General features: G+C 43.0%; 1 protein-coding gene across 3 annotated transcripts in view; it reads right to left on the bottom strand.

Moving 5' to 3' along the window:
* Positions 1-1,844: 1,844 nt before the first annotated feature.
* LOC733426 (lethal giant larvae) overlaps positions 1,845-12,763 on the bottom strand; it is a 54,883-nt gene continuing 43,964 nt past the window's right edge. For 2 of the 3 annotated variants that reach the window (XM_018234568.2, XM_018234569.2), the window contains exons 14-23: positions 12,156-12,448; positions 10,225-10,378; positions 8,895-9,048; positions 7,843-8,126; positions 6,190-6,454; positions 5,978-6,092; positions 4,780-4,859; positions 3,963-4,086; positions 3,444-3,520; positions 1,845-3,342 (exon numbers count right to left, since the gene is read on the bottom strand). In XM_018234568.2, coding sequence (XP_018090057.1) covers positions 3,445-3,520; positions 3,963-4,086; positions 4,780-4,859; positions 5,978-6,092; positions 6,190-6,454; positions 7,843-8,126; positions 8,895-9,048; positions 10,225-10,378; positions 12,156-12,448 — 1,545 coding nt within the window. In that variant the 3' untranslated portion in view covers positions 1,845-3,342; position 3,444. 3 annotated transcript variants of the gene reach the window in all.

Genomic DNA, 12,763 nt, shown 5'->3' with positions numbered 1-12,763 from the left:
CACACCCCTCCCTACTTTCACATAAATTCTATATACCCATATCTATACTAACTAGAGCTTAGTATCACAATAGCCTTTGATAGAGGCTTTATTTGCTTTAGTAGCCACAGAATGACACTGCCCAGAATTAGACAACGTGTTATCTACAAAGACCCCTAGATCCTTCTCATTTAAGGAAACTCCCAACACACTGCCATTTAGTGTATAACTTGCATTTATATTATTTGCATAACCTGCATTTATCAACATTGAACCTCATTTTCCAGTTTGCTGCCCAGTTTTCCAACTTAGACAAATCACTATGCAAAGTGGCAGCACCCTGCATGGAACCTATAGTTCTGCACAATTTAGTATCATCCTTAATTTAACCAGTAACCTTTTGTGTGGCACTGTATCAAATGCTTTAGCAAAGTCTAAGTAAATCACATCCACTGCCATTACAGAACCGAGGTTCCTGCTTACCTTCTCATAAAAAGAAAAAAATTAAGTTAGTCAAGATCTATTACACATAAAACCATGCTGGCACACACTCAAATTGTAATTTGAAGTCCAATATCTTATCTTTTTTTTAACCCTTCGAAAATCTTTCCTACCACTGACGTCAGACTAACTGGCCTATAGTTTTGAGGCTGAGAACAAGATCCTTTTAGCAATTTGCCAGTCTCTCAGCACTATGCCAGACCTCAAAGAATCCTGAAAAAAATAAGTAAAGAGGTTTGGCAATCAAGCTATTGTATCTTAAAAAGCAAAATTTGGACTTTAAAGGAGAAGGAAAGCTACAGAGGCAGTTTGCCACTAGATTACATACAACAATGCAAGCTAGAATGCCATTTTTATTCTTTAGAATGCTTTACCATATGTAAGTAAACGGCTCTAGACACCGTCTGTTTGTTTAGGATAGCAGCTGCCATATTAGCTTGCTGTGATATCGCTTCCTGCCTGAGTGTCTCTCTGCTCACTCATAGCTCTGGGCTCAGATTACAGCAGAGAGGGGAGGAGCAAACTGAGCATGCTCAAGCCCTAGCCCTGGAGGTTTAAGCTGAAAACAGGAAGTCTGATACAGAAGCCCATGAGTACACAATAGAAGGAAAGAAATGTGATGTTTCTTTTGACAGAGGACTCAGAGCAGCATTACTTTGATGGGTTACTGGTGTATTTATATAGACCTTTCTGATAAATCTTACATCAATTTTAACCTTTCCTTCTCCTGTAAGGATGAGGATTGAGCTACTAATGGATAGAGTACATTTAGCCTGCTAGACAGTATCAATGCCAATTTGGGAGGTTGGGTCCCTAGCAAACATTGGAGGTTTATTGGGCCATACAAGGGAAAAAAAAAAAAAAAAGTCTGAATGAGTTATATCAAATAAAATTTTATTTCTGGATACCAAGTATATATAGCTATCATCCTCATCTCTCCCCTAATGTTCCTCTCATACCTCCCCCCCCCAAACCTCCTCCCCCCCATCCAAATTTTAGTATTTTAGGTTTCTGTACCAGCCCAAGGCAACCACAGTCCTAAGGGTAAGACCACACTGGACGTTTTGGGGAGATTTGGTCGCCTGGCAACTAATCGCCTCGCCAATCTCCGCAAAACGCCCAGTGTGGCAAGCAGTAAAGATCTGTGTCTCCAAAGATGCCCCAGTAGCTCCCCATCGTCTTTTCTGCTGATTCACTGCACATGCTCTGTGCTGCTGTCACTTACTGAGCTTAGGGACCCACTCACAACATACTGAAAACACGGCTGATTATTAAATACATTCCCACTGGTGACTCCCGCCAGAGACAAGCTAAAAAGCAAGCACTTAATTCCAGGCCAATAAACAAGCTCAGGACAGTTTTAATAAAGTGACGAACAAGTGAATACTTTATTCTTTCCTCTTTTTTTTTTTTAATAAAACAGTGATTTTTTTTAACCTAAGCAAATCCCTTAACAAAAAAAAAAAAAAAATATTGAAAAATTTCTAAACAGAAAAATAAAATCCATGTAAACTGGATAATTTTCCAAGACAAACTGTACTGTTAGCGAGTGACCCCCATGGCCTCCCCGGGACAAGATTTACATGGGGAGGACGGGGAAAAAAAAAAAAAGTACCAAAATAGCCTTAGAAACGGAGGCATACAAAAATATCTCTAAACACGCAACAGTCGCTATAAATGTTCAGATTGGACCCCTGAGGTGCTGCAGGAGTCGTGAAGTCACAGTTTGTTACAAAGCAGTCCGTGGCGGGAGGAGAGAGAAGGACTGGGCCTAATATTCATTTGCAAGACAATGAGCGTATACAGTCAACCCCCCCTCCAATGACATCACAGCCTGAATTATAAGTGACATCACAGCCTGAATTATAAGTGACATCACAGCCAGAATTATAAGAATGCCTTCGACTTGGGCACGGACCTGTATATGAAACATTTGTAGCGGTGCAATAGACTTTCTGGCCCCAGTGGTTACAAAAAAAAAAAATGGACGTGCAAGATACAAACATTCAGAATGCTCAGGAATGGCTCCTCAGGGGAGGGGCGTGCAGAGTAGCAAAGCAGCGCTGACCTACAGCCCTTTCATGGCCACAGCTTGACGGCGTCCAATCAGAAAGCAGAGGGCTCGATTCTTTACCAGTCTTGAAAACAGCGCTTGTGAAACAACCAACCACCAGTGTGGGAAAAGCACCATTAGAAGCCCGATGACTAGATAAGCTGAAGTTCTGGGGGGGAGGAGCAGTATGCGACTAATTGTGCTGTTCCCTTAGATCTGCCCCAACCCGACCCCAAAGGCACTCAAAGAAGGTCGTGCAAGATGCGTCTTTAATATTCATGTCCTGCTCCGCCAACGAGCGAGTTCTCTGGATTTCTGTTCAAGGTCTACCGTGCAAACCTGACGGGATTTGGTCAGAAGGAAGGAGTTATTGGGTTCCGCTACAGAGAAGAATCTGGCCTACAATGCCAAGTGTTTTAGAAAATATACAAAACAAATAAATCCCATGAGCCCTTTGCATATCAATGAGCCTTTGGTTGCCTCAACCAAAAACAGTTTTGGGGTTGCCGACAGTCGTCGTTGATGGCAGAACCGTCCAAGTCATGACTTGAAGGAACAGGATGAGCCGGTGGAAAGGTCTAGTGAAACTCCAGTGGTTCTATCAAGAGGGATGGGTGGGTTGCAGGTGAAAAGTTAAATTTAGCAGAAAAGCCAACTGATCTGAAGTTGCGGCCTCCTCGGAACATTCCATTGGCCTACGTTTCCCCTCCAAAATGTGGATTCAACCCAGAGCATTGCTCCCCTCACAAATGGTCCAAGCCCGTACAGTTAAGGAACCAGTCGGAGGAGGTGCTTCAGAAAGGTTAGACCTTGCAAAGGGTTGGGGAAAAAACAAGGGGAGTTGAGTTACAACCAGACCAGCCGCATTCGGCCATTTTGCAACCCCGTAAACAGAGCCCCGCCCAATTACCTTATTTAATCAATATCTCAGGAGGCAGAGGGTCATCTGCTGAATTCTTCATATTCTTTTCGGCTTCATCTGTTGCTCTACAGAGAGAGAGAAGCCAATGTGAGGACGTTTGCTTTTTAAGTCTCCTCCTCTTTTGTTATAAAACAAATTGCTCTGAAGGCATAAAATGTCCAAGCTGTGGCATCTATCCAGGTCGTGCAGGTACTTAGAGTGGCAGTGGTTACCAGAGTTCAATGAACAGGCTTGTCTCAACTAGACGTAATATCAGTGCAGAGCAGTAGAATCGAAAGTACTCTAAATTCACTTTTCTGGTTCTTCAGGGCAATAGTGAAATTAGAGTTAAACCTGCTTTATTATTAACGCCTGCTTATCTGTAAGGCTGAGACACAGGCAGACACGACACAGGGGAACCATTGTTATTTTGCCACGGGTACAACATGATCCTGCCCACCCAGTATCCCACTGATAAAACTACATTAGTAAAGCGGTTATTTAATAATGTCGGAAGACGAGGCTCACCCCAGTATATCCCTCACGTCCTCCACCGTAATGTCTCCCGTGGTGTCCAGAGTCAAATCCATGCTGTTCAATGGCGAGTCAAGAGGAGAGGGCGAAAATTCTGGCATGCGCTCACCCGCGTTCCCTGCACAAGAGAGAAGGGATACGTTTAAAGAGATATCATGGGAAAACACATTTTTTTCAAATCACATCAGTTAATAGTGCTGCTCCAGCAGAATTCTGCACTGAAATCCATTTCTCAAAAGAGCAAACAGATTTTCTTATATTTAATTTTGAAATCTGACATGGGGCTAGACATATTGTCAGTTTCCCAGCTGCCCCCAGTCATGTGACTTGTGCTGTGATAAACTTCAGTCACTCTTTACTGCAAGTTGGAGTGATATCACCCTCATCCCCCCCAGGCAGCCTAACAACAGAACAATGGGAAGGTAACCAAATAGCAGCTCCCTAACACAAGCTGCCTGGTAGATCTAAGAACAACACTCAATAGTAAAATCCAGGACCCACTGCGACACATTCAGTTACATTGAGTAGGAGAAACAACAGCCTGCCAGAAAGCAGTTCCATCCTAAAGTGCCGGCTCTTTCTGAAAGCACATGACCAGGCAAAATGACCTGAGATGCACCTACACACCAATATTACAACTTAAAGAAAGAAAAAAAAAAATACACTTGCTGGTTCAGGAATTACATTTTATATTGTAGAGTGAATTATCTGCAGTGTAATTTAGAAATAAAAACTAAAATCTTAAAAATCATGACAGAATCCCTTTAACGAGGGCCATTGGCCTAATTGACCAATTATTATTATATTATACCTTCTGTCGCCTTCTGGTTTGCGTCCAAGTCCCTCAGGATGTGCGTCCCGTTGGCTTTCGGAGATGGAGTCGCCTTATGGCTGCAACACAAAAATGTCCATTCCAGACCAACCAATTGAATACCAGTAAACCCTGACCAATAAATTGGCTAGAAACTTTCTGGACCATGGAAAGGAATCAGGCCGTAATTAAAGGAAAACTATACCCCTAAAATGAATACTTAAGCAGCAGATAGTTTATATCTAATATATATTCCAGTTTGGTAAGATTCTTTAAAGTAAATATTGCCCTCTTACAACTTTTCCCTTGAGCCCCTATTTTATCATATTCTCTGTGCTGCCTCAGAGATCACCTGACCAGAAATACTGCAGCTCTAACTGTTGTGGCAAGGCCAGATGTGGCGTTTTTTTTTTTTTTTAAAAAAACCTCAAGTTGTGCGTAAATACACAAACTGCACAACCACTGAAACTAATGGAAAATGCACTATGGCAATTCTCAAGGGAGCGCTTGTAAGCCAAAATCCGCAACGGGATTCCAGTATTGGGGGTTTTTTTTGTTTGTTTTTTTAGAGGAAACGCCATTACGTCAAGAAACTACCAAATTGATAGACTCTATGGGATCTGCAAGTTTGAAACCACACTTTACGTAAATACGCAGCGTATTTTAAATATGGCGTCAAAATTCTAGCTTTTCTATTTCCAGCCAGCAGAGTTATGGGGAACGAGAACAGTGAAGTGCATGTTGGGAAAAGAAACCTACGTGCTGAAAAACACATGCGTGACGTATTTCTGCCCGACGGAGCTTTTTCAAAAACGCAATGTAAAATCGCCACGTCTGGCCTTGCTTTAACAGGAAGTAGTGAGGAAGCAAAAGACAGAACTGTCTGTTAATTGGCTCATGTGACCTAACAAGTATAGTTTGTCTGCACCGTGAATCGTACAATCCCAGGGGCCGGCCCTTATTTTTTAAAATGTCAGTTTTCTATTTATGATTACCCAATGGCACATACTACTAAAAAAAGTATATTATTATGAAAATGGTTTAGTTACATGAAGCAGGATTTTACATATGAGCTGTTTTATGCAATATCTTTTTATAGAGACCTACATTGTTGGGGGGGGGGTATAGCTTTCCTTAAAATAGGAGCTCAGGAATGGCGACCACAACAATGTCAACAGCAACAGCAGAGTCCACTTACCCGACGTGTGAAGGATCGTGGGGCCTATCAAACTCCACCAGACACACGGGCTCCGTGATGTTCTTGGCACTCAGGGAGAAGCGTTCAAACTCGGAGGGAGAGATCAGGTAAAAGCCTGGAGTCAGCAAAGAACCACCATTAGGTTTTGTTCTATACAAACAACAAAAGCCCATATATGTGCTGCAGCCATGATTGGTCTATTTTGGCCTCACCTTGCCCGTACTTGGTGAACACACAGGAGGCAATGCCACTGATGTCCTCCTTCCGTACGCAGTCGTATCTCACTTGAGGCCTCAGTCCCGGCACAGTGAACACGTGGATGTCCCCCAGGTTGGTCAAACAGGCCAAACAGTTCTCAGAGTAGTCGTCCGAGGAGGAGCTGGTGAAGTTGGCGAGGGCGACTTTCCTCACGCGACAGCCCTCGTGGGCAGTCAGTTTAAACTTCGTCTTGGCACTTACCTTGGGCAACGTAAATACCTGGGAAGAGGAGAAGGCGAATACGATAAAAACAGAACTTTGCTTTAAAGGGGTACTTCACCTTAAAGGAGAATAAAATTGAAATATAAGCTGATGCTACAGGGCTGATTATTAAATTCTGATGCTAATTGCACTGGTTTCTGTGCTGCCATGTAGTAATTATGTGTATTAATTACTAATCAGCCTTATATTGTGACATTTCTATTCTATATGTACTGTATATTGTGAGTGGGTCCCTAAGCTCAGTAAGTGACAGCAGCACAGAGCATGTGCAGTGAATCAGCAGAAAAGAAGATGGGGAGCTACTGGGGCATCTTTGGAGACACCAAGCTAAAGGGCTGTGGTTGCCTTGGGCTGGTACAGAAGCCCAAAACATAATGTACAACATTTATAGCTTTAGTTCTCCTTTAAAGTTAACTTTCAGTCTGTTATAGAATGGCCAGATCTAAATGACTTTTCAATTTGTCTTCATTTTTATTATAGTTTATTTTTTTTTTTTTTCAATGATTTGCCTTCTTTTGACTTTCAAATAGGGGTCACTGACCCCATCTAAAAAAAACAAAAAAAACAAATTCCCTGTAAGGCTACAAATGTATTGTTATTGCTACTTTTTATTACTCATCTTTCTATTCAGGCCTCTCGTATTCATATTCCAGTCTCTTATTCAAATCATTGCATGGTTGCTAGGGTCATTTGGACCCTAGCAACCAGATGACAACTTGCAAACTGGCGAGCTGCTGAATAAAAAGCTAAATAACGCAAACACCACAAATAATAAAAAATTAAAACCAATTGGAAATTGTCTCAAAATATTGCCTGCTACATCATACTAAAAGGTAACTCAAAGGTGCACAGCTGCTTTAAGTTCCATTACAGATGCCAGGACAGCTTCTCGGGTGACTAATACAATAACAAACCCGCTGGCGTCTCAGTACCAGAGTAACAAGGAGTAATGTTAAAGCTGGTGCAGTGCTGCTGTGGGAAAGAAGCTCATTTCCGTTTAATCACAACCCATAACCACTTCCTTCCTATCACAAACCAGCAGCCATTCAGAACGTACGGCTGCAGTCCAGCAAAGAAACAACCATGATGGATCCGAATGCTCCAGTCAATCTCAGTTTGTCCTTATGCCCCAATGCTAAATGTTTATAGCACATCTCAGGCACAGGTTTAAAAAAAATAAATAAAAACATGCTTTAAAACTAGATACTCCCAGAATGGTACTGTCCCCCCCATACCTGGACTGTAACAGTCAGCATTTTCGGGGGGATCCAAGCATCAGCCCACTTGGGAGACTAAAGGAAACAATACCATATAGGCGGCCATATTGCATTATGAAGCCCATGTGGTGTCAGTAAGGGGGGAAACCAGCTCTACCCAGTACTGACCTTAAACTGTTCCTCAGAAGAGATGAGCACAGAGTGGGTCCCCTGCATATCTGGTGCTTTGGCCAAGTCCTGGGAAACCTCAAATGGTTCAGGCAGGGGGTTTCCTCGCCCGTCCAGCACAGCAATGGACACTACCGGGGCCCGATGCATGAGCTGAATCTCCTTGCCCAACAGAGCCTCCGCTGAGCGCTCCGATAACTTCTCCCGAGACGGCACCTCCAAAGCGTAGGCAAATACTGAGCCGGAATTGGTGCCTGCCCACATGGTGGGGCCGTGATGGACCGCTGAATGACAAAAACGGGGGTTTATTTAGTCAATACAAAACACGAGCGGCCAAGGCTTCAACACAGCAATCTGATTGGCTCATGGGGCGACTTGTTGGGTTGGAGAAAGATAAAACATTAGCATTAAGGTTCAATTCCTTGCAGACACCAATCTCTCCCCCCCCACCAAATACATGCCACCCCCCCTCCGTTAAACATTTTCTGGCCTAAATTTGCTGACCCCAGTTCCCATTAAAGGGAATGTTATAGAATGGCTAATTCCAAGTAACTTTTCAACTGGTCTCCATTTTTTTTTTTTTTAATATAGTTTTTGAAAGATTTGTCTTCTTTGGAGCTTTCAAATGGGGGTCACTGACCCCATCTAAAAAACTGCTGCTCTGTAAGGCTACAAATGTATCATTATTGTTACCTTTATTACTCATCTTTCCATTCAGGCCTCTCCTATTCATATTCCAGTCTCTTATTCAAATCAATGCATGGTTGCTAGGGTCATTTGGACCCTAGCAACCAGATTGTTGAAATTGCAAACTGGAGAGCTGCTGAAAAAAAAACTAAATAACTCAAAAATCACAAATAATAAAAAATGAAAACCAATTGCAAATTGTCACAGAATATCACTCTGTACGTCAAACTAAAAGTTAATCTGAAGAACAACTCAAGTCAAAACACTATGGTGGACAATGTGTACTATGAGCCTTAATGCCCCACTGATGTAATGCTCATAGTTTAGACTGGAGAAGCTAAGCACCTCCCCCCATGATTCCTTACCGTCCCGTAGGAATGTGTCTGCGAAATACAAGCAACGCACAACGCCCGACAGGGAGTCATCGGCAGAGCGGGGCTCAATCCTTCTCTGCACGGGGGCAATGTCAAGGTCATGAGGTCCAGCTTGTTCTGCCAGCTGAGCGTTGGCTTCTTGTAACTAACAGCAACAGAGAAATGACAGTTTTTTTTAAACCCCATATTACACATTTTTCTTTGAGACATGATAAATGAAGGAAAAAAAAAAAAAAAAAACCTAATTTTGAAGGCAATTATAAGTCATATATGGTGTTGCTTTTACATGGTGCTAAAAATTATCATCATTAAAAATAGCCCCTTTATTGGAGCTCCCTATTGATGTTTTCTGGTCCCGTCTGTTTCAAATGAGGGGTGGGCGTGTCCTAACAAACCCAACCAGAAGCACAGTAGTAGAAGGGGGACAGCCAATCAGAGCCCTGCAGTCACATAAGCACAGACAGGCTTCAGTTCCCTATCAGGTCCTGCTAGCTGCTGATTGGTTTCTGTCCTACAGTGCAGTGAGCTGAATGCCGCCGGCTCCCCTGCACAGTCTGGGAATTCAGGGAGCAGGAAGTGGAAAAGAAGGGAGGGATTATTAGGGTTTTTGCAGAAATATTCAATAAATCAGCCTGAAACACTACTTTTTTATGCACAATTTTTCTATATCTAAATAGAGTATAACACATTGTTATTATTTACACAAAATGTCTCATTTAAAGGAGAACTAAAGAAGTAGGTAGAAATGTTGTACATTATGTTTTGTGCTTCTGTACCAGCCCAAGGCAACCACAGCCCTTTAGCAGTAAAGATCTGTGTCTCCAAAGATGCCCCAGTAGCTCCCCATCTTCTTTTCTGCTGATTCACTGCACATGCTCTGTGCTGCTGTCACTTACTGAGCTTAGGGACCCACTCACAATATACAGTACACATAGAATAGAAATGTCACAATATAAGGCTGATTAGTAATTAATACAGATAATTACTACATGGACCAGTGCAATTAGCATCAGAATTTAATAATCAGCCCTGTAGCATCAGCTTATATTACAGACCTCATTTTCTGCTGGATAATTAGTGACGAGTCCTAAGCTTAGCTTCTCAACAGCCAATCAGAGCCCACTGAGCATGTGAGTGTCACAGACACTTTCCAAGATGGTGACCCCCTGTGACAAGTTTGAAGTCCTGGATCATTGCTGCTATTGACAAGCTGAAACTTTAGACTGGTGCAGTAAGTTCAGTATATAAAATATGGCATTTTTAGCCATATTTTTTTATGGCTTAGTTCTCCTTTAAAGCAAAGTACAAAACCCCTCCTTACCCTGCTGGGTGGGCTGCCGGTGTTCGGCCTTTTCTTCCCAGAGACCCTGCTCTTCCGAATCCTGCGGAACGACTGCCTTAGGGACTTCTTTAAAGACTTCACCCTCGATAACGGACCCTCCATAGCCAGCGAGTCATTGGGGTGCAGGGTGCACCTACAGAAAGACAACATTTCAGCTGTGACCCCTTCCAGCCAAAAAAAAACCCAAAAAAAGCAGACGGACGGCTCTGTGACCCTGGCAACCGGGGAATGGGGTCGGATTCAGAAGTGATATTCCCAGCAGGGGAAGCCAAACCACATTATCATCCCCAGTAGCACTGAGCGTATCAGGATACACCGCCTGTGTGTAAAGATCACATGCAGAAACTACAAAGACATCATTTTACATTATTAATGAGCTGAGCTAATGAGAAGCAATTGAGTCAAGGGTTTCGTGTCCATCGATCCGGACACACAAACTGTACACATACACACTGACTTTCCATCAAGTGGAATTAGGATTCCGGTGCCAGATAAATCCCACAAAAGGATTCAATTAGAATCATATGAGGAAGCCAAATGCTGCTGAAATTCAGGGGCCACGGGAGTTAAAGGGATCATTTAACCCATTTAATGTGGGTCATTGTACAGGGATTCTGATACCAAAGTGATGGCCTCCAATCATTCTGCTTCTAATGCCGTAACATTTCTCCTACAACCACCAATGATTTGCTCACATTTGAATAAAACCTTTGTATAAACAGCCCAGTACCACGAGAGAGTCACACTGGCAGCCTCTGAGCACAGACTCCTGGCTTTGGGGGTGGGATACATAAAGACTAGATTTAGTGCTGCCAATCACAGAAATCTATACATTCATTTACAATTCATAGGGCTCTGCAGGGGATTTAATTCTGCTTCAAGAGACTAATGAATGGATTGTTTCCCCATCATGGCAGCGGTTCCTGCAGAATTGTGCTTAGTACAAGGAATACCTATGCTGCCATAGTTTTATGGGATCTCTCTGTACAGACTATGAGCAAACTTAGGGGCTGTTCCTGCAGAATTGTGCTTAGTACAGGGGAATACCTATGATCCATAGTTTTAGGGGATCTCTCTGTACAGACTATGAGCAAACTTAAGGGGGCTGTTCCTGCAGAATTGTGCATAGTACAGGGAATACCTATGCTGCCATAGTTTTATGGTATCTCTCTGTACAGACTATGAGCAAACTTAGGGGGCTGTTCCTGCTGAACTGTGCTTAGTACAGGGGAATACCTATGATCCATAGTTTTATGGGATCTCTCTGTACAGACTATGAGCAAATTTAGGGGGCTGTTCCTGCAGAATTGTGCATAGTACAGGGAATAACTATGCTGCCATAGTTTTATGGTATTTCTCTGTACAGACTATGAGCAACCTTAGGGTCTGTTCCTGCTGAATTGTGCTTAGTACAGGGGAATACCTGTGCGGTGATAGTTTTATGGGATCTCTCTGTACAGACTATGAGCAAACTTAGGGGCTGTTCCTGCAGAATTGTGCTTAGTACATGGGAATACATATGCTGCCATAGTTTTATGGGATCCAAGGTTAACAATTGCCTAATTCCCCCGCACCTCGTTAAGCCTCATGAGTACACTGTTCTTGCTCTAAACCTCTTAATCTACTAGGGATACACCAAATCCACTATTTTGGATTCAGCCAAACCCCTGAATCCTTCGGTCCGGTATTCGGCCGAATCTTTTGCGAACGGGAAAAATTTTGTACTTCCTTGTTTTGTGACAAAATGTCACATGATTTCCCTCCTTGCCCCAAATTTGCATATGCAAATTCAATTCGGCCGGACAGAAGGATTCACCCAAATCCAAATCATGCTGAAAAAGGCAGAATCTTGGCCAAATCCTGGATTGGGTGCAACCCTATAATCTACTCACAATTTCTGTCCATTTTACCTGGCAAGCACAGGACTCCTCCGGTGATAATCGAAGAGCCCAAAGCCGTGGCTGGTCCCAAACGCCACCAGATTCCACTCAGAATGCAGCGCAATAGCAGTGACAGCCGCCGGAGGCATACACTGCACCAACATGGTGGTCTGAAAACCCGACTGGAAGAAGAGGGAACCATTTCTTGGTGTCAGCCTATCGTGGCCCTTCCACGTAAAGCCTTCCCTTTCCTGCAGCAGGTCCACCGTGGCCACATTGATGGTGTGCTCCGACTTCTCGTCATTCAGATCCATCACTAGAACCTGCAGGGAGTGAATGGTCATTAACAGCTCCGGAAAGAGATTCAGTATCTCACTAACTTCTTTAAAGGGATACTGTCATGGGAAAAAATGTATATTTTTTTTTCCTCCAAAACGCATCAGTTAATAGTGCTGCTCCAGCTGAATTCTGCACTGAAATCCGTTTCTCAAAAGAGCAAACTGATTTTTTTTTTATATTTAATTTTGAAATCTGACAAGGGGCTAGACATATTGTTCGTTTCCCAGCTGCCCCTAGTCATGTGACTTGTCCTCTGATAAACTTCAGTTACTCTGTACTGCAAATTTGTGTAAACCGTG

This window comes from Xenopus laevis, chromosome 9_10L (genome assembly GCF_017654675.1).
Source record: "Xenopus laevis strain J_2021 chromosome 9_10L, Xenopus_laevis_v10.1, whole genome shotgun sequence".
In the NCBI taxonomy this organism is placed as follows: Eukaryota; Metazoa; Chordata; class Amphibia; order Anura; family Pipidae; genus Xenopus; species Xenopus laevis.
This window is presented reverse-complemented; position numbering and strand designations above follow the sequence as displayed.